This window comes from Gossypium hirsutum, chromosome A07, assembly GCF_007990345.1.
Source record: "Gossypium hirsutum isolate 1008001.06 chromosome A07, Gossypium_hirsutum_v2.1, whole genome shotgun sequence".
NCBI lineage: Eukaryota > Viridiplantae > Streptophyta > Magnoliopsida > Malvales > Malvaceae > Gossypium > Gossypium hirsutum.
Genome location: NC_053430.1, coordinates 24,639,783 through 24,661,447, shown reverse-complemented (window position 1 = coordinate 24,661,447; position 21,665 = coordinate 24,639,783). Strand labels below are relative to the sequence as shown.

Genomic DNA, 21,665 nt, shown 5'->3' with positions numbered 1-21,665 from the left:
TAAGATCGACTTTTAATTTGGTTGGTCAGGTATGTGATAAATCCTTGTACATGTTAGACCCATCAGAATTAAATCATGATTGTAAAGTGAAAAGCAAATATGAAAATGCCATATGAATATATGAGTATTCGGTTATGGAGAAATACTATAGGATATTGGGAGATATACATTTTGATTTGTTCGATGAGGATAACTATAGATACGAAATGAAATGTTATATGTGAATCAAATAAACAAATTGGTTATATTTGAGTTCACTGGTTTTAAATTGCTTAAGACTTACTAAGCTTACAAAAGCTTACTCTGTTGTTATGTTTCTCTGTTTTATAGATTGTTGATTCTGGCCTTTTTGCTCGGGGATCGTCAGCAACTTGTCACACTATCACTATCCACTGTTTGGTACTGCTATGTTTTGGATTATCTTATGGCATGTATAGAATAGACTAGTAATGGGAGGATATTTTGGTTAATGTATATAAGCCATGCGAATATGACATCTTTTGAATGTTTACTTTTATAAGTTTTTAAATTTTATCCCTGGTTGTGTCTAGCAATTATCCAATTGAATGATCTTTACTTCAAGAAAATGTTCAAAATTTTACTGATCTGGCATGAGTTACAAGTCCGGTAATGCCCCTTACCTATTCCGGCGACGGTTACGGGATAGGGGTGTTACACATAGTTGAATTTTCATAAAGTCGAAATAAAATTCGCAATTAAACTAACAGAAGATATGAAACCCACACCTGATTTGTAATCGGAGACGTTCAAACACTGACTTGACGATGGAGGAGTGAAATTCCTGAAATCAGCTAGCAAAACTATTTTTGAGGGTTAATTCAAGGAAAAAGTAGAAAAGAAACAAAAAATAAAAGAAACAGGGAAAAAAAGATGAGGAGAACGTCCAGGAGAAAGGAAAATAAATAAATTGTTAAAAATAATAAATAAATAATTATAATCCTAATAATAAAACCAATTATTAATTAAAACTTAAAAATTAATTTTCTATTTAACAAAATAAAAATATATTACTTAAAACGTACACCTCAAGACTCAAACCCAGAACCCGGAGGTTCACTAACACTCACTCAATCACCAGACCAGCAGGCCCATTCTGTCACTTAAACATACAATCAAACACAATAGCGCAACCTTCTCACTGACCCTAACCACACAAGCCAAAACCTCTAACCCCAAAATTCGGAGTGTTACAATTGTCCTTATATGGTTTTTGTATGCAAAGAAAAATAGAAGAAAATGTTGCTCACTAGTTGTCTAATGATTAACTAATACTAAGCAATATTACGTGGTCAGGTCATAATACAGAAAGATAGGTTATATTAATAGACTAACCTAAACATGTCCTTAGTTTAATCGAAAATGAGCAAACCATTTGAAAGACTAACATGTTGTCTATCAAGTCCAATTTGGGAGATGTTTTGTCTTGGGCATCAGAGTGGATGACTCCCAGAAGATAGAGACATAAATGTGACTAACTGGACTGACAATACATCGGATTAGACCCAAGAAGAATATATCATGAATACTTTTATAGATTTATTCACTTGTGACATTCATAGTGTGACATACCTAAATCCTGAGTGGATGACAGACTATGTATATGTGACTCAAACACTTTGATGTAAGTAAAATCCTGAGTTCGAATAAATAAGGAACCAAAAGCTAGTGCGTTGGGTATACAACTTCTACAATATGTAGCATCATTCACAATAGTGGAATTATTAGCTCGATACATGAGTAAATTATATCCTCTTATTCACGTTACATGATAGATGAAAAGTAAATATGGCTACAGGTCATTCGTCTTTGTAATGAATGAGTTAATTACTATTTGGTAGTAATTGACTATTCTTGAAGGAAAATGTAATGGTTACCATGAGATAAAATAAAATCATATTGGGAGAGCAGATTTATCCCAAAGAGATTGAGGATATCCTATGAGGGGTAACACATTTATGAAAAGGTCATTTGATGAGCACTAATCGAGTTACTTTTGTAATGGTATGTCATTACGGAGGCTCAGTCACAATACTATAATAGAATGACTTTGTGACTAAATGAGTTTACAATTAAAAGGAAAAAACTTGAAACTTAATTTGTAACACCCTAGACCCGACCTAAAAGTTTAGGCTAGATTCCGAAGGCCACATTGATCACCGAAGTGATCGTAGGAAAATTTTTACAAATCAATTTATATGTCGGTTCATAATACTTAATCGTTTAAAACCAGTCAATAAAATTACAATTAAGATAGTATATATGTATATAGCCGGAATAAAAACAATTAAAACTTAACTCGAAATCTGTACCACAGCTTTATAAAAAATCTTATAGATCAAAACCAAATAATCAAATAGGCACTGAAAATGCAAATTGATAAAAATTTATTTTCATCGAGACCGTCCGAGACCTCTGCACAACAAGTCTAGCGTCAGATTCAGAAAATGGTATCTGAAAGGTAAACACTAAGAGGGAGTGAGCTATTCAAGCTCAGTGTGACACTGAAACAAGACTAAAAACACATTTTAAGAATTCAAATCAGTATTGCATCAGATTTACAGATAAATAGCGCGTCAAAAAAAAACTTGAAACTAATATCACAACAGAACAGAAATCGCACTCACATAAACTCACAAACAGACAGACAGAGTTCAGTCAAACAGTCAAGCATCCAGAACATACACATGAACATGGATGAAATGCAATCAAATAAAACCCACCTATCTAACCAACACACCTCTCCGTCCCCTATTATACCCCATAAGAACTGTTTAAGCTCATCCAGCCGAAACACACCACATAGGACCTCGAGGGCCTATCCAACCAGGCACACAACATATGTGGACTAAGCCACTCAGATAACAATACGCAGCAAAGCTGGCGTATGTGCCGTACAGTGCAATGCAGTAATCTGCTGTATAGACAAGTTGTAGTCTCAACTGCTAGAACAGATAACAGTACACAGCAAAGCTGACACACCTATAGTACAGTGCGATAAATCGCTGTACGAGTAAATTGCGGTAGAATTGCCATATCAGATTAGAATCAGACTCCCTTCTCTTCATTAACCTACCCAAAATCCTTAAATTTATACAAGTGTATTTATGCACACAAATTCATAAAACAGTGACATTTACACAGTCAGTCAGACAGAACGGATGTGCAACACACTCTACAAACCAAATTCAAAATCACACATCACACGCAATTATCACATATATCGAGCCTAGAACACCCTTCCTAAACTTGGCTAAGGGTCGGAGCACCCACACAAACATATATTTAGATAAAAAATACACACATAACTAATATAAGTGTCTTAAAACCACATGCCAGTGTGCTCTGGCTGTGTGGTAGTAACTAGGCCGTGTGGGAGGTCAAAAGCTCGTACAAAAAGGGGCACACGATCGTGTGGCAGAGGCACATGCCCATGTAAAGAGAGACACACTGTTGTGTGACTAAGGCACACGCCCGTGTGAAGAGAGGCATAGGGCCGTGTGAAAAGAGGCACACGGCCTTATGACTAAAGCACACGCCCATGTGGACCAAAGACATGGTCGTGGAGACATGTCGTACAACTCTTTGTCCATTTATACTAAATCTGAGTACAGTGCTGACACAGCCGTGTGAGGATCTCACACATCCGTGTACCCAGAGATACGACCATGTAAAAATTGACTATTTTCCCCAAGTCAACCACACAGCCGTATAGCACCAAATCTTGCCCGAAAACCCTAATCTCTAATTCCACACGGCCGTGTGAAAAAGCACACACCCGTGTAGCCGCCCTTGTGGTCACGAAACCACCATAAAATAACTTGCAAAATGTGAATTTCACCCTTAAACATTCTCTAACCCCCATCAAGATCAATAGATATTATAGTAACCCGAATTTGATGCAATTTAGTATCCAATCCACATTACAATTACCCCATAATTAAAACCCACACACGAATTTTCCCTAAATTAAACAATTCACAAATAGAGTTGAAAAGTTTTGAACCCACACATGTTTTAATAATCGAAAATGTCATGTTGTCGACTCGATGACAAAAAAAAACGAAGCTCTGCCGAAACCACCACACCACCGATCCAAAAAGAAAGAAGTTAATGAAAGAAACAAAAGTCAATAAGAAGGGAGGAAATAAAACGTGAAGAAGAAAAGAAAATTAATAAAAATAAAAATAAAAACAAAACAAAAATAACAATAAATAATAAAAAATATTCACTTAAAATAAAACAAAATAAATTGCCTCTCCAAAAATGCACCCTCAAAGATTCGAACCCAGATCCTTGAGGCAAACTAACACAAAACCAATCATCAGACCAACAGGCCCATTCTGACACTTAAACACACCACTAAACTCAATAGCACCACCAACTCACTGACCCTAACCACAAAACCCAAAACTTCTAGCTCTAAAATTCAGGGCATTACAACTCATCCCTCCTTAAAGAAATTATGTCCGCAAAATTTTCAACTAACCAAACAGTGGTATATCACAAGTTACACCACCATGCTCCCACTGCGCACTCCAGCCCGAGTAGAACCAAATCAAACTTAAGACCTCTCGCACACATCCAGAACACTTAACCACTAAAGCAGATACACAGTTGTCCTATCACACACAATTACTATGCTCTAAACAAAACATCGAAACATTTCACTACCATACCAGTCTCAAAACTATCGAGGACACTCCCGAATCCAATGATCGGTGGAACCGCATCGAAAACATGCTCTCGCCTTCTTCCAACAGTTTGCCGGATGGCACTTCTTACAGTGCTTACATAACGGAGCACTCGTACCACTACCTCTATCCTCAGTAAAATCGCTATTGTCACTCAAATGCGTTCTAACACGCTTCGCAGAACAAGGCTCCAAAGTCGGAGGACTGTGATCTCTTTTCTTCCCACAATCCATGCATCTACTTTGAACTAACTCTCTATTCCTCTCTAAACTAGCCTCAAAGGCTTTCTCTAACACCTCTCTCAACACTTGAGTCAATGCCTCGATACCAACCTCTAGGTGATCAGTACCCAAAGCTGAGGGGATCGCATTGTTCGCCGACTCCTGAACAGACACACGCCCCAAAAAAATTGACGACTCCTTATGATCACGCGTAGCTTCAGAATCTATATCCATCTTGTGCTAAACTTAGGATATCTACACTTTCAAAAAGTAACCACAAAAGTAAATACATAAAGCTACATTCCTAATCTTACAGTTTTGAATTTCTACCTGAACCAGCATCGAAGTCTCAGATAGTTCATTTCCGTAAAATAATTTCAAAACGCAATCATTCAACTTACTGTGGTAAGGTTTCTCAAAAATTACTTTTTAAAACCTCAATGTGCATACACAGATACATAAAAACACAGGCAGAGTTTTTACAAACCTAGCTCTGATACCATTAAATGTAACTCTCTAAACCCGACCTAGAAGTTCAGGCCAAATTTCGGAGGTCACATTGATCACCGAAGTGATCGTAGGAAAATTTTTACAAATCAATTTATATGTCAGTTCATAATACTTAATCGTTTAAAACCAGTCAGTAAAATTACAGTTAAGATATTATATATGTATATAAGCTGAATAAAAACTATTAAAACTTAACTCAAAATCTGTACCACAGCTTTATAAAAATCTTACAGTTCAAAACCAAATAATCAAATAGATACTGAAAATGCAAACTGATAATAATTCATTTTCACTGAGACCCGCCCGAGACCTCCACATACCGAGTCCAGCGTCAGAATTCAGAGATGGGTACCTAAAAGGGAAACACTAAGAGGGAGTGAGCTACTCGAGCTTAGTGTGAGACCGAAACAAGACTAAAAACATATTTTCAGAATTCAAATCAGTATTACATCAGATTTATAGATAAACAGCGCATTAGAAAGAAGCTTGGAACTAACATCCCAACAGAACAGAAATCACACTCACATCAATTCACAAACAGACAAGCAGAGTTCAGTCAAACAGTCAAGCACCTAGAACATACACATGGACATGGATAAAATGCAGTCAAATAAAACCCACCCATCCAACCAACACACCTCTCTGTCCCCCGATCACACTCTATAAGAGCTGTTTAAGCTCATCCAGCCGAAACACACCACATAGGACCTCAAGGGCTTATCCTACCCTGCACACAACATATGTGGACTAAGCTACTCAGATAACAATACACAGCAAAGCTGGCATATGTGCCGTACAGTACAATGCAGTAATCTGCTGTACAGATAAGTTGTAGTCTTAACTGCCAAAACAGATAACAGTAAGCAGCACAGCTGACGCACCTGAAGTACAATGCGATAAATAACTGTACGAGTAAATTATAATAGAACTGCCATATCAGATCAGAATTAGACTCCTTTCTCTTCATTAACTCACCCAAAATCCTTAAATTTATGCAAGTGTATGTATGCACACAAATTCAGAGAATAGAGACATTTACACAGTCAGTCAGACGGAACGGATGTGTAATACACTCCACAGGCTAGATTCAAAATCACACATCACACGCAATCATCACATATATCGAGTCTAGAACACCCTCCCTAAACTTGGCTAAGGGTTGGAGCACCCACACAAACATATATTTAGATCAAAAATGTACACAGAACCAATATAAGTGTTTTAAAACCACACACCTGTGTGCTCTAGCCATGTGGTAGTGCTTAGGCCGTGTGGGAAGTTAAAAGCCCGTGCAAAAAGGGGCACACACCCATATGAAGAGAGGCACACGGCCGTGTAAAGAGAGACACAACGACCGTATGATTAAGGCACACGCCCGTGTGGACCAAGGACATGGCCTTGGGAACAGGCCGTATAACTCTCTGTCCATTTACACTAAATCTGAGTACAGGGCTGACACGGCCATGTGAGGGTCTCACACGCTCGTGTGCCCACCAGACACGGCCGTGTGTTCAAGAAACACGCCCATATGGGATCCCTAAATCTCTAAATTAGCCACACGGCCGTATAGCCAGGCCTGTGGCATCAACACCCTCAAACCCTAATTTCCAATCTCACATGCCCGTGTGCCCAGAGGATACAACCGTGTGAAAATCAACTATTTTTCCCAAGTCAACCACACGGTCGTGTAGCACCAAATCTTGCCCGAAAACCCTAATCCCTAATTCCATACAGCCATGTGAACAAGCACACGCCCGTGTGGCCGCCCTTGTGGTCACAAAACCACCCTAAAACAACCTTTAAAACGTGAATTTTACCCTCAAACATTCTCTAACCCCCATTAAGATCAACAAATATTATAGTAACCTGAATTTGATGCAATTTAGTATCCAATCCACATTACAATTACCCCATAATTGAAACCCACACACGAATTTTCCCCAAATTAAACAATTCACAAATAGAGTTGAAGAGTTTCAAACCCACACACGTTTTGATAATAAAAAATGTCTTGATGTCGACTCGATGATAAAAAAATGAAGCTCTGCCAAAACCACCACACCACCGATTCAAAAAGAAAGAAGCCGATGAAAGAAACAAATGCTAAAAAAAAGGGAGGAAATAAAACGTGAAGAAGAAAAGAAAAAAAACAAAAACAAAAATAATAATAAATATTCACTTAAAATAAAACAAAATAAATTGCCTCTCCAAAAATGCACCCTCAAATATTCGAACCCAGATCCTTGAGGCAAACTAACACACAACCAACCACCAGACCAACAGGCCCATTCTGACACTTAAACGTGCCACTAAACTCAATAGTACCACCAACTCACTGACCCTAACCACAAAACCTAAAACTTCTAGCCCTAAAATTCAGGGCGTTACATAATTATAAATCATTTGAGTCCTGATCACATATGTTCAATTGGTCCCTTTATTAGCTCGTTGAGACCAAAATGAATTGCATGTTGAATCAAATAAGTAGAAATGATGAAATGGAGAAATAGGAAATATTTAGAAATGATTCAAGTTTTCTCCAAAATGAAAATGCAAATGAAAAAATGAAATCATTTAGAAATTAATGTGGTTTTCTCCAAAATGAAAACGAAAATTGAACATTGAAAATGAATTGAAAAATGAATTTATGTTTTTTGAATTAAATGAAGTTTGAAAATGGAAATAAATCATTTGGTCATAATGAATTGTTGAATGCATAAATATTAAATATATTTTCTCATAAATTCTTTTATGGTAAAATCGTCATGATTTTAACAGAATTAGAATTGAGTTAAGAAAATAAAATATATTAAAGTTTGTTTTTTGGGAAATAGAAAAACAAATATTGGGTTAGATCAAATTCTAAAGTATTTGGTTAAAAGTTAGGAAAGTACTTGTAATTGGACTTGATGTGAAAGAGGCCTAAAAGCCACTTATATAACAAGGGATATGGTAAATCATAGTATCATTAACTAGGGTTGCCACCCCCTAAATCCTAGTTGAACTAGGATTTCATTTTTCTAGTTGAAATAAACTTCTACAATTCAACAAAGGTTCTACCTTCTCTCCCTATAAATAGATGGCACGGGTAGAGCTATTGCCACAAATTTCAGATATTGTTATTCTGCCCAAAAATAGAGAGACTTTTATTCTCTTAGAATTAAATATATTTTTCAGAATAATGATTCTACTAGTTTCTATTTGAGAAAAGAATTTTTGTTTTCACCCCCCAAAAAAAGAAAACTATTTCTAATTCTATGTTTGATTTGAATCATTCGAGCCTACACTCAAAGCAATTCATGGTACAAGAATAACAAAGAAGATTGTTTGGTTGAAAGCCAAGAACGACAAGGATCTGTCTATCCGAATTTCAGTCTAGGATTTATTGCTAAAAATATCACAAACCAGGTCGATTTTCAAAATTTTTATTTTCCGCTGTGCAAGAAAACTATTTTTGAACCAATTTTTTTCCAACAATCTATGTCTCTATCTTCTTGGAGTCATCAACTCTGATACCTAAGGCAAAAAATCTCCCTGATTGGACTTGATAGATGACATATTAGTCTTTCATTTAATTTGCTCATTTCTGATTAGACTAAGAACATGTTTAGGTTCGTCTGCTAATATAAGTTGTCTTTCCATATTGCAATCCTACCATGTAATAGTGCTTAGTATTAGTTAAACATTAGATGATCAGATAGCTAATATTTGCTTCTATTTTGCTTTACATGCAAAATTCATGTGAGGACAATATACAATGGGTATTAATGTAATTCATTAATAATTTTATTAACCAATCTATTCGAAAAAAGTAAAAGTGTACATAGAGAAAATACTACACTTAGAGCACCAGATCCAACAGGACCATCTTTGGCTCCGAAAATATTCTTCATCTTCTTCCTTTCTTAGTTGCTCATTGTCCCTCTAAGCACATTCTCGAGCATACTCCCAAGGTTGAGCCAACTCATTTTGAGCTCGCAACTCCTTATATTATTAGATAGTAGATTGAGAATCATCTTCTATTTTTGATTCTTGCCAATATTGTTCATTTTGATGACTTTCTAAGGTGGTGAAAGGAAGTGGAACAGCATGATCATCATTCCATTATCAAAATTATAAAAATGAGGGGTGGTAAACTTTTATAACATCATTTTGATCTCAATTTTTGAATCCACATTGGTGTTGATAATGTATAGCTTGTTCTTCTTGGTCTCGATGATAATAGCTTTTAGAGAATAAAGACATAGTTTTTTTGTTTGGTTCTTATAAACGATGTTGATTGCTATAACAATTAAGTTACACAAGATGCTGAGGTAGACAATAATGGTGGTTCATATTGTAATGGTGCAAAGAGCCACTATGAATGATGGTTTAAAGGTTGTATTTGAGCATATTGAAAGCCATATTGTTTATCTCATTTTTCTTATGTTTTGTCCCTTGATCTTTGGAAAAAGGGTGTAACCCCCCAAATTTTATGTTTCTACTTTTGCTATTAATTGACACAACTAAGTATCTGTTTTAGTGGTTAAGTATTCTGGGTGTGTGTGTGAGGTCCCAAGTTCAAGCCTTTTGTTTGGCAAATTTTGGTATTTTTCTAATATAAGCCTTAACCTTACCCAGTAGGCTTAAGTTTAATGTTTGATAAGAAAATATCAGAATGAGCTCGCTGGTCTAGTGGTTAAGTGGTGTGTTAAGTTGTTGAAGGTCTAGTGTTCGAATCCTTTCATGAGCATGAGTGAATATTTTTGCTCGGTTTGGTGGCTGGGAGTTTGAGTTGTGTTGGGAATCTAAGTAGTAGGTGGTTGAGATAGTATGGGTAGTGAAATTTGGATAATCAGTTCCCAAATTTTCTCTCTAGAAAAAAAAAATTGACAACTTTTTCTCCAACTCTATGTTTTTTTCTTTTTCTTCAGCCGAAAGTTTTGGTTCCCTTCTCTCATTCTTTTTGCGATTCCCTATTCGTTATCTTTCGGTGTGCAACGTTGTTCTGATTGTTCAGTAAGTGTTGTGAATATAGTTTCGTGTTAGAAAGTTGAATCTTTGCTAATAGAGGTTGTTTTGTGTTTAAGGGAATTAAAGAGTCTGGAGTTTGCAATCGGTGTTGTGGAAGTGCGAATTACCGGTGATTGTTTAAATGCAGGGGATTTTAATGGTTTTAAGTTAGAATATCTCGTCAAGTTTCAATCGAATAACGATTTAAGTGACTAAATTGGGTACATATTGGTCAATTATAGGTGATAGATATCTCGGGAGTGTTTTTACGGCAAAAACGATACAGGTGTGTACCCAAAAACACAAAAAACGTGAATCGAAAAAAGTTGAAAAATGAAACTTTCGACGCCACACGGGCGTGTAGTCACCCGTGTGGTAGGCCGTGTGGCAGCACACGGGCATGTGATTGATGAACTAGGCCGTGTGCGCTTGACACGGGTGTATAACATGGCCGTGTGAGGACTAGCTAGGCTGTGTGCGAGACATGGGCTCGACCAATTAGGCCGTGTGGGCCACACGAGCATATGGGCCCACACGGGCGTGTGGAATTCTGGGTCAGGCTATATGATTCACACGGGCAGGCTACATGGGCATGTGAGCCCAATTTTCTGAAATACTCTGAAAGGTTGCTCAGGTCGCCTAAGTCGACTGGGACCTACCGTAGGGTCGGTAAGAGTTACTTGACCCCTGATTACGTGATTTGACTATGTAATATGTATGCTCTAGCATGTTACTCTTAGCATGTAAACCGATTCATATGTATGATCTGTTAATTGCATAATTGCACGTCATGTATTATATGTTGCATTGCATTGGGGTTGGGTTATTGCATATGGAGGAAGTATTCTGAAAGGCTCCTAGCCTCATATCTGGCAGTACAGCTATGATTATCTAATTATGTGCCGCATTCGGTACAGCATGGTGTGTAGATATGGGTGGGTTGATTTTATTCCCACATGGTGTGTAAGGTTGGACGGAGTTGGTGTGTAGAGGCTGGTAGGTAGGAATCTATTTAATCTGTTTTGTTCTGATTTTATATCTAATTGGGCTAAGGCCCTAGTATAATTCTGATTCTGCATCTGAGTGGGCTAAGGCCACACTGTATTCGTTAAGGGGCTCCGGCCCAGTCTGATTACGACTATGTTCTGATGTATGCATGTTTTCTGTGGGGATTACACACTGAGTTTGCAAAAACTCACCCTTTCTGTTTAATTTGTACAGGTAATCCCCAAGCTTGACGGTTCAGTACAGCAGAGGACTCGGCGGTGGCCACACATGTTTAGACGATTTTAAACCCAACTTCGGTATTTAATTCTTAATAAATTTTTGGGTTGTTTTGATGTAATTTGGACTTTATGGACTTAATTTGAATTTTTAAACTACTTATGGGATTTTAGCCTAAACTCGATTTTCCTAAAAGCTAAGGTTTTTGTAAATAAAATGGCTTCCAAGAATTAATTGGGTTTCAAAAGCTTCCACGTAAAAGAAATGTTTTAAATCAAATCAAGTAAAACATGTTTTCCTGCACTAAGTAAAAGATAATAATTGGGACGATTTTAAGGCCAATGTGTTTTTAAAAATACACTCATGTGACATTGCCAGATTCGGCCATAATGTCCAGGCGAGTTTGGGGTGTTGCAAAGGGTATTTATAGGGGGAGGTCGAATAGACTTGTATTTCAACAATCAAGCAACCTACTCCATAAATGTAAAGGGCGGAGCGGCGAGTTATTAGATAGGAGCATTGTTGGAGTCGATGTGGGGACTAAACAAAACGACGTCAAGCCTAAGAAAGTGATGGATTGACGAGTGCTAGTAAAAGCTCTTCTCCATATATTTCCTCTGGGATTTGCATGAGCTCACCTTATGTGATATGGTGATGCGAGGTAAGGCTAAACTCCTAGAGAACACGAGTCTCTACAAATTCTCCCTTTAAGAGTGATATGACAAAGGTATAATTGTAAATCTTATACTAAAGTGGACGTATATCCATGCAACTTCCAAAAATTTCCAAGAAAAAATTGTCAAGTAGATTACAACTTTTAAAAAAGATGAGTTACGCATGATTAAACTCTGATCCTGATGCCAACATAGAGATTTTTAACCTCTTACTCCTTTGGTTATTGACAAATGTCTTGATGTTTGAAGTCCTACAAACTTATAAAATTCAAATAAAGAAAAACTATCCTGTCATTTTTATGTCTTATATTTCTCCTCCCTGTCTTATATTTTCTTACTATAGTTGCCCAAAATTTCACAATATTTTATTTACTTTTCAAAGCTACACAAGTTTTAGAAGCGAATGTCATGTCTCATTTGGACCTTTTCATTTATGTTTTGTCGAGTACAAACATTTATATCTCTGCATTTTTTGTCGCCTGCAATTTAAATTTGAGTCCTTCATGTTTTAAATGATGTAATTATTAGCCATTTACTTCAAAGTCATGAAAAAAGAGGTTATGTCTCCTTCAGTAATAATGGCGCTGGTATGTGAATTATGGACAGAAATATATTTTGCTAAACTAAGAAATTATTCAGGAAAATAATCATGACTATGATATGATGATTGATGAACTGACCACTGAAATTGCTTGTTTACTGATGAATCCTTTGGACCTTCTTAACTTCAAGTGGTGACCCCCTCCCACCGGAAATTCTAGCCTGAGCTTTTTTCTGAAGTCGAATGAGTTGCATTAGGTATTTGCTACTGTTGGTAAAGTTGTTACATTTGAAAATAATGACAATTAAGAGTGGTAGACATTGGCTGCAAGTAGCAAGGAGGAGAACATGGGCATGAAATGGTAGGTTGAATATCAACATCTAAAAGCGTTTTGTTTCAGTGAAGGTAAGATAAATTGGGGCATAAGTTTTGAGGAAAATGAGAGACTGTGGTTCATGCTCTGGTGTCCACTGTCCTGTTTCTCATGCTTCGCGTTGCTGTCGGTTAAAGCATGTGGAGGGGTCCAAATCAGACGGAGATGTGCATGTGTTTCGCCACATGCTGCTGGGCCTCTCCCATCCTCCTTTCCTTTTGCTGTAAATTGAATAGATTAAGGACCAGTTTAATATTATTTTTCAGAAGCATTTTGACTTAAAAAGTTTTTTTCTTTTTTCCGAAAAATAATGATAAATTGACGCTAATTGTATGTAGGAGTTAACTTCGTTTTTAACTAAAGTTTTAATGTCAAATGTATTGAGAATGGAAATTTTTAGTGTTGGGAGATGTTTTCTTTTTCCTACTTCCATTCTAACATAATTATTGAATATTAAAACTTTCAAAAAAAAATTAGAAAGATAAAAAATTGAAGGGTAGTAAATTAGAATGATATAAAATATATATATTCCATAGGTATGCTTAGAAGGAAATTTTGAAATTTTAACAAAAAAAAAATTCTTTTTATTTATTACTTGGTAGAGTGAAAAATAAGAGGTAGTATATGGAATTTTTTAAAAATTTGAAGAATTTCAATTACTATAGAATCCTTTCTCATTTTCTCTCTTCTAATTTAGAATGTTTAATTTTATGCATTATAATGAAAAACGATAACTTCTTACTTTATTTCTATTTTTTCACTTTCTTCTAATGTTTTTTATTTTTTCATTTAATCCCTATTTTGTTTCTTGATTCCATCGACTATGTTACCCTTTCAAATTACAGGTGTCTTTAATGGTTGCAAACCCATAGAGATAAGATCTAATCTCATATTAACAAATATACAAGTGTTTAAGTCCGACTCATCATAAAATATGAGAAAATATTTGAACTCGATCTAACTGATATATACACTATTTAAGCTATTGATTTTGTTAATGTCACGAATCAATTAAATATTAATTTTGTTGAAAAATTATTAAAAAAATCATTCTGTTTAAAACTCAAAATAAATTCATAAATGATAACTAAGGATTTTGAACCTAAAGCACCACCATTAGTTTCAGAATCTGGTAGGATCGCCAATTGGACCAATTGAACTAGAAATTGGTCGAGGTATGATCTAAAGAGAGGCAAAAAACCCTATTGACCTACGAATTTGTTAAACTAGGCTAAAAAACAAATGGTTGAATATGATTTTATATTTTTTTAATAATTTATTTGATTCGAACTAGCCAATCCGAGAATTGATAGTTAGAATGGTTTAACCATCGACTCGACTCCAAAAACATTGACCAACATCCTAAAACCTCGACTTCATCATTTCAATTAAAATCTCATTTAATTTTAATATATATTTTTATGAATATATATTTTACATAATATTTTTCCACATACACTAGAGGTGTACTATAACCTAGTATATATAATATAATTAAGGTATAATATAAGTTTTTACTCTAAACTTAATAAATTCAATCTATTTTAATTCTTAAACTTGACTATTAAATTCATACATTCATTGTATAGGATCATAAGCTCAAACTTTGTATTATTATTATTACCTAACAAAACTGCCATTAAACCATTTTTTTTTTAATTTGGAGGGTGGAAACTGTGTGATCCATATGAAATGAATTTAGTGGAAAAAGGCAAGTAACAAGTAGCAAGTATGCATGGTACCATCCTATAAATACCCTCACCTTCCCTACTTTTCTAATCATCAATCTCTCTTCTTCTTCTTTTAACTGTTTTTTTTCTTTCCCCATTCTCATAGCTTTCATCATCTTCAAATGGCTAAATCACTTGTCATTGTTATGTTATGTTTTCTCTTAGTAATTGTTTTACTTGGAGAAATCCAGGTATGCTACTATTACTCACCTCTTTTTTTCATTTTAATCCTCTTACTATGTGGGAAATTGGCACACAATCTGTTTGACATATATAAATTAAACTTATTATAATTTCATAATTTAGTCTTAAATAAGCACTTCACTTTTGTTTTAATAATATATATATATATGGTATAATAATTTTCTTATTAGTACTAACAGAAGTAAACACCCATAAAATTTATGCAATAGACAAATATATGCCAAAATTGTACTTTCATTTTGAGCTATGGTTTGATTTTTTGGCATCTCTATTTTTGTTTAGGCATCAAGCCCTTCTCAAAAACAAAGACAAGGCAACCATGGAAATGGAATGGTACTGAAAACTTATCAAACCTCAAACTCTTCTTTTGTCTTTAACCTTTTGTATTAATTGGTTCTGCAATGTAAAATGCAGTATGGTGCCACCCAAGGGAGCCTTCGTCCTCAAGGTGAGTTAAAAACAGTTCTAATTATCTAATTTGGTATAAGTTTCAAAGGAGTTGTAAATGTTATGATATAAAATCAAATTTATCGAATATCATTAAATTTCTCCGCGACTAAAATCCAAACAAGATAGATAATTTCCAACAACGGATCATTCTTACATACTTGCACATGGTTTTGGACCCTTTCTCACCCATACACAATAATATATCTTCGTCTATAAAACAACGCAGAGTGTGGTCCAAGATGCACACAGAGATGCTCAGCTACAGCATACAAGAAACCATGCATGTTCTTCTGCCAAAAGTGTTGTGCCAAGTGCTTGTGTGTGCCTCCAGGCACTTACGGCAACAAACAATCTTGCCCTTGCTACAATAATTGGAAGACCAAGAGAGGAGGCCCCAAATGCCCTTAGATCCCTAACTATATCTATGTTGTTCTCTAGTTAAAGTGCTTAATTATCCAATTATAGGCCATCGATCTTCTTCTTTTTTCCCTAAATGATGGTAAATTGTACTAGTATTTCCTTTTAAAGGAAGTATGTGCTTTGCATTTAAAATTTGGTTTTTGGGTAAGGTATCTAAAAGATGGGAAGTGTTATGGTTACTTTTTTGTAACGCAACTAATATGAAAATGAATTAGTAAAATACATTTCTCTATTCATTTTTCAGTCATATCATTTCATTTTATGAGAAATTTGGGTTATTGTATGGGTTTGTGTTTGATATATTTTTATTGTATAAATATATGTAATTAAAGACAATTTATTAGATACTTTTTAATTTTTTTTTAAAAAATTGGGTAATTTACACAAACAGTTATTTTAGTTACCAATGTTTTTCTATTTTTACCAACTCCACTATAATTTTTTTTATTTAATCATTAATGTCTCTTAAATTTGGGTTTTTTTTTTAGTATTCTTGTACTTAATTACTTTAAAAAAGCATTGAAATAATTTTTTAGCATTAAATATTCAGTAATTTCACTAATGATTTAATCATCTAAACAAAAGTGGAGTTAAATTATGCATCTATGTAAGAGCGACAATCCCTCTTGTAAGAGCTCCTCTATAACAATTAAATTTTAAAAAATAATTTTTTTTATTTTGTAATTTTGTAATTTTTATATAGTTTTATAAAATTTTAGATTTTTTATCAAAAAATAGTTTTTTATATTTTTTATTTTTTATAATTAAAATTAAATTGATAGAATGTGCAAATATTAAGGGTTAAATTTATTAAATTTTTTAGAATTAAAACCAAATTAAAAGAATGTGTAAATAACTAAAGGCTAATTTTATTATTGTGTCAATAAAAAATACCACATCAGCCTTCCTTTAACAATTTAACAACAAAGTGATCAACAAATCATTTTGAAGACGTTAGTAACTAAATAAAAAAATTATAGTTGAGCAGTTAAAAATAAAATACTATCATATTTGAGTGATTATTTTATTGTTTAGCCCCAAAAATATTAAAATAAAGGTCCCAACATCGAATTTATGGTTAAACCACTTGTTAGTACCTCAAAGTCTAAGGTTCAAATTTTATTGTTGTCATCTTCTTCCACAATCTGTGACTTGTACAATTTTTGAAATGCTTTTGACTAACAAATGATTGTTGATTCGTGGTACAAAGAAAATTAATTATGTTGAAAGACTAGTTCTTATCTTTTGATCAAATTTTGAAGGGAAATGGAGTATTTTTATATTCTTTGAAGCTAAAGCAATATTTTGCACTATTAAAGGGATGTAATGTATGGATAAAAATAAGTTTAAATTTGAAAGAAGATTTGTATTTGTTTGAAGATCCGTCGATCGAAATCTATAAATAAGTTTAATTGTCACACATATTAGATTTACTTTTAGGAGTGCTTTCAATTAAATACTTTTTGCACTCTTGTATTAGTTATTTTATCGGAGAGCTATTTTGTTTTGTAAATAAGAAATTTGGGTGAGTGATTATAATAATTGAATTTAGTATTGGAGGTAAAGTTAGATTAGAATTAAGTGCATAAGTGTTCCAGAATAATTGTTGAACAAAATTATTTATTAAACCAGTCCTCTATGCTAACAAAAATCGCGTGCACTTTCTTTACAAAATGGTTTGATATATTTTCTTGTTGCAATATCCCGACAAACTGAGAACTTTTTAAAAAATATTTAATTACAATTTGATTTAGTTTATTTATAGTATTAAATTGGGGTTGAAAATTTTTTGGTTATATCATATACAAGTCTTTTTGGGTCCAAAGCTTTTTCATTCAGGTCTTTTTAGGTTAGGGGTTTTATACATAAATACACTTTTAGAGGCATTTATTGAAGTTTAATTTTTAAAAATTTTTAAAGTGTTTATATATATTTGAATTTTTGATAGAATTTCTATACAATTTTCAAATTATTGAATGATGATATCATTCTGACATTATTATTTTTATTTTTTCACAATTTTAGAATGTCACTGTCTCAAGTTACAAAATAAAAACTAGAAAAAAAAAAAGGCATAAATACTAGAGAAGAGATTAGGGAAAGGTAATCAGTTTAAATTGAAAAATCTGATCCCATCAATTTTCAGTGATTTTTTCGATTGTGGATTTGATTTTGTTAGCTAAGTCAATCGGTTTTTGGGTTTTTACTTATCAAACCGATTTGACTGAAAATACCAACTTAATATTTTTCTAAAAATATATTAATATGTGTTTAATAAATATATTTTATTAAAACCCAGTAACAAAACTAAGGATAGTACAATTAAGAATACCCTAACTAAATGTCTAACCAATTAACTAAAAGCCCAATTCAAAATAAAAATCAATTAAAAACATAACCCACATATCCTATACAAAAACTCTCCTTCCATATTTTCTTCTAAGATAAAATAAGGCTGTGTTTGTTTACCAATAAAATATTTTCTGAAAAATAATTTCTAAAAAATAATTTATTTTTCTGAAAATAATTTACTTTTCTGGTGTTTGGATGAATCTGTGTAAAATATTTTCTGTTGTTTGGTAGATTTCCTGAAAATATTTTCCAGAAAAACTGTTTTAAATTAAACAAATATATATTTAAGAATTTATTATATTTTCATGGTTTAATTGAGTTTATTATATATATATATTAATAAATTTTTATTTTAAATTGTTTTTACATATCTTGCAATGATTTATTTATATAAATAAATCAAATTAAATATATAATAATACTCAATTATTAAACTAAAATATTAACCGTCATAATTTAAAAATAACCAAAGTCAAATAAATTATTTGTAATTGTTATTTACAAATGTTATTTACAATTCCTAGATGTGATTACACATTTGTATCATGTTCCAATAAACCAAATTGACTTGCTTTTCAATGCTTGCTTCACCAAAAATCACAAACAATTCTTGAAAACTTTACATGAATTTTTTCTACAGGTAATTTCAGACTACATATCATACACCGACAGTCGCTCTTCTATAGAAACACGGCAGATTGGGCACCTTTTACACTTTTCACAGCATGTACTGAGATGCAAATTAGTCAGATAAAAAAGAATGCATGATTCCACATCCTTTGATAATAAATGTAATATTATGCATGGTCATAAGACAAAGGTTACAATTTTGTAATTAATTACTATAAACATACATACATGAGAAGTTATGATGCCTTAGCTGTAAATTTAGGAGATATATCAATGCATTTATCATTACTGATAGAGCACGTGATAGCTAGAATGAATGAACTTTAGCAGTATTTATGGGGATGGATAGATTTGAATACCTGCAGAGGACATGATGCCTACATGGGAGGAGGACTATGTTGATTTGTTCTTCGAAGCAAACTCTATAGAGAATCTTTTCCTGACAGATTCATTAAAATTAACAAGTAAGCAATACCATAGATAACGGTTCAACAGTTATAATAAGTAGGTTAGAAATTATGTTTTCTCCTGAAATATACATTTTTGAAGTCTTTCAAACTCCTGCTGGCTAAACTCGGTGATTTCGGTCTGCTCACAGGCTACAGCTTGTAATCTCCAAGTCTGTATTTAAAGGAAATGAAGATTTTATCAATACAACACCATTAGATGGTAAACAAGATTTCACATATTATATAGCCATCAAGTTGGACAAAAACAATTGCAAAAATAAAGCAGAATTCAATTAAATTTCATTCAAAAATTAAAAAAAAAACATACTTAAACTAAAGCATAAACGTATACTTTTACGATTTGAAGATAACAAGTACTGGGTGTACCTCTTCAACCAGATCTGATTTAGGCATTTTCTTCATAGAATCAGGTGAGAAAGTGTTATATCTAAACGTTAAGAGGATGAAAGATAAGATCAGCATAGAGACAAAAGGAGAAAAAAACCTGTTACAATCTCTCATCTTTGTAATACTCAAGAAGCCCCATAGCATGCAATAGAAGCAACTGGTACTTATGATGAGAACAAACAAGCATTGTTGATAAATTCAGCATAACAACAATAACTTATTATGCAGACTCCATTTTTTAGTTTCCAATGCTTTTTAAAACATTCTTTGCGTCCAAGAATTGAAAGCAAAAATTATACTTTTCTAGAATGTAACTCACAAGATGTAGAAATACTTTAAACAACAATACTCGAATAAAGAAGACTATAATTTGAAACAAAATAAAGGGCATCATAACCGAAACAAGCACATGATTAACTTCATCCACAAAAATATCCAGTAATTAAAATCTTGCTTTTATCCCTAGATCATGTGGATTAAGAATAGCTGTATAAACCTCAAAGTTTGCCGGAAACCCAGACAATGGTTGAACATTAATGCCCCACTTCTTTTCATCCAAATAAAATGCTGCCAAAGCCCTTTTCTGGCAAAGTATTTCAAGTTCATCAATGTACTTATTGCCACCATAGTACTTGCAATAAACAAAAAGATAATTGGTTGCTAAATCATAACCAAAAATAGAATTAAATTTTTTTTCACTTTGGTCAATTATACATAGTATATACCTTTTACCAGGTAGTCCTTTGGAATACTTGTTTGTGAGGCATGACCCGACTGCCTCCATCATAGCACAGGATGTAAACCATCAATCTGCCCCAAAATAACAGAAGCCTCTTAGTTTACAAATTATAGAACTATAAATATTCGTTATCAACATCCACGAGATAGTCAAGCATTGAACATTACTTCTCACAGAAATGCAAAGTCTTAAGCAACTAGAAATTCTAATTTCAAAACACTGCAATTAGTAAAAGACCTAAACTGAAATTTCTTCATCCAAATTTGTATCAGGTAGTACTATCCACAACAAAAAGGTTTTTCTCAAATCTATAACCTATAATAACAACCACACAAATACTGAAACAAAAGGAATGCAGCTTCAATTCCGAATCAAATTCACAACAAATTAAAACAACAAAAAGAATCAAAGAAGAATTAAAACAGATTAAGTGAGCCTTTCGAATTGAAACAAATCTAAACAAGTTAAAAAGAACAAGAAAAGAAGAAGATTAAAACGAGTTAAGATTATCACCTTGGCTGTCTCAGAACGATTCAAATCAAAATTCTAGGGCTTAATTTTCAGTGAAATGGAAAAGATGGATGTAGATGGGGAGGGTGACTCCAAATATATATGCCGATTGGTGGTGCAGTAACCATTTTGACAACGAAAGGCTAAGATGAGGAAAATCAAAGATTAACGTCAGCGTCTAGTGTTGAGAATCATTATTGGCTGACGGCAAGCAGAAGATTGGGGTGTCAAGGATGGGGGAAGAGGAAGGGAAAGGGAAGATCAGGTGTTCAGAGTTCTTGGCTTCTTTTTCTGAAAATGTCTTACCGAAATAAAAAGGGTAAGACATTTTCCCAAATTAAAGGTCTCATCTCCCATGTTTTGTAATTCATTTTACGTTAGAAAATTCTTTTCAGCCAAACAAACTGGAAAAGGCTAAAAAGCTTTTCCGGAAAATGATTTCATGGCAAACAAACGGAGGCTAAGTCTCAAAGTAACAAATTAGAATAGTGAAAATAAAAATATATACAGACACATTATGTTTTTC

At 33.6% G+C, this 21,665-nt stretch overlaps 2 protein-coding genes across 5 annotated transcripts; one reads left to right on the top strand and one right to left on the bottom strand.

Moving 5' to 3' along the window:
- The first annotated feature begins 14,842 nt into the window (after positions 1-14,842).
- On the top strand, positions 14,843-16,283 carry LOC107942981 (protein GAST1). The gene is made up of 4 exons (XM_016876709.2): positions 14,843-15,168; positions 15,464-15,514; positions 15,596-15,629; positions 15,858-16,283. The coding sequence occupies exons 1-4, from the start codon at positions 15,100-15,102 to the stop codon at positions 16,037-16,039; spliced, it is 336 nt and encodes a 111-aa protein (XP_016732198.1). The 5' UTR covers positions 14,843-15,099; the 3' UTR covers positions 16,040-16,283.
- Positions 16,284-18,858: 2,575 nt separating this feature from the next.
- On the bottom strand, positions 18,859-21,665 carry LOC107893521 (uncharacterized). 4 transcript variants are annotated; one of them, XR_005930539.1, is made up of 7 exons: positions 21,143-21,665; positions 20,616-20,700; positions 20,387-20,473; positions 19,870-19,930; positions 19,573-19,654; positions 19,393-19,472; positions 18,859-19,133 (listed from the first exon to the last, which is right to left on the bottom strand). XR_005930539.1 is itself a non-coding variant. In XM_041117827.1 (6 exons), coding segments are annotated over exons 2-6 (294 nt in total). In that variant the 5' UTR covers positions 20,678-20,700; positions 21,143-21,647; the 3' UTR covers positions 18,859-19,470. The 4 variants fall into 4 exon arrangements, 2 of the variants coding, with proteins under 2 accessions (XP_040973761.1, XP_040973760.1); XR_005930538.1 differs by having other exon boundaries at positions 20,387-20,521; positions 21,143-21,647; XM_041117827.1 differs by having other exon boundaries at positions 18,859-19,472; positions 21,143-21,647.

What these genes read in the sequence shown, in the direction of transcription:
- LOC107893521 (XM_041117826.1), bottom strand. Translation starts at nt 20,677, where the DNA reads ATGATGGAGGCAGTCGGGTCATGCCTCACAAACAAGTATTCCAAAGGA. An exon ending in GGTTTCCGGCAAACTTTGAG is followed by an intron (nt 19,931 to 20,386) that starts GTTTATACAGCT and finishes CTTAACGTTTAG; the next exon opens with ATATAACACTTTCTCACCTG. An exon ending in AATCAGATCTGGTTGAAGAG is followed by an intron (nt 19,655 to 19,869) that starts GTACACCCAGTA and finishes CTTTAAATACAG; the next exon opens with ACTTGGAGATTACAAGCTGT.
- LOC107942981 (XM_016876709.2), top strand. Translation starts at nt 15,100, where the DNA reads ATGGCTAAATCACTTGTCATTGTTATGTTATGTTTTCTCTTAGTAATT. An exon ending in GCAACCATGGAAATGGAATG is followed by an intron (nt 15,515 to 15,595) that starts GTACTGAAAACT and finishes TGTAAAATGCAG; the next exon opens with TATGGTGCCACCCAAGGGAG. An exon ending in AGGGAGCCTTCGTCCTCAAG is followed by an intron (nt 15,630 to 15,857) that starts GTGAGTTAAAAA and finishes AAAACAACGCAG; the next exon opens with AGTGTGGTCCAAGATGCACA.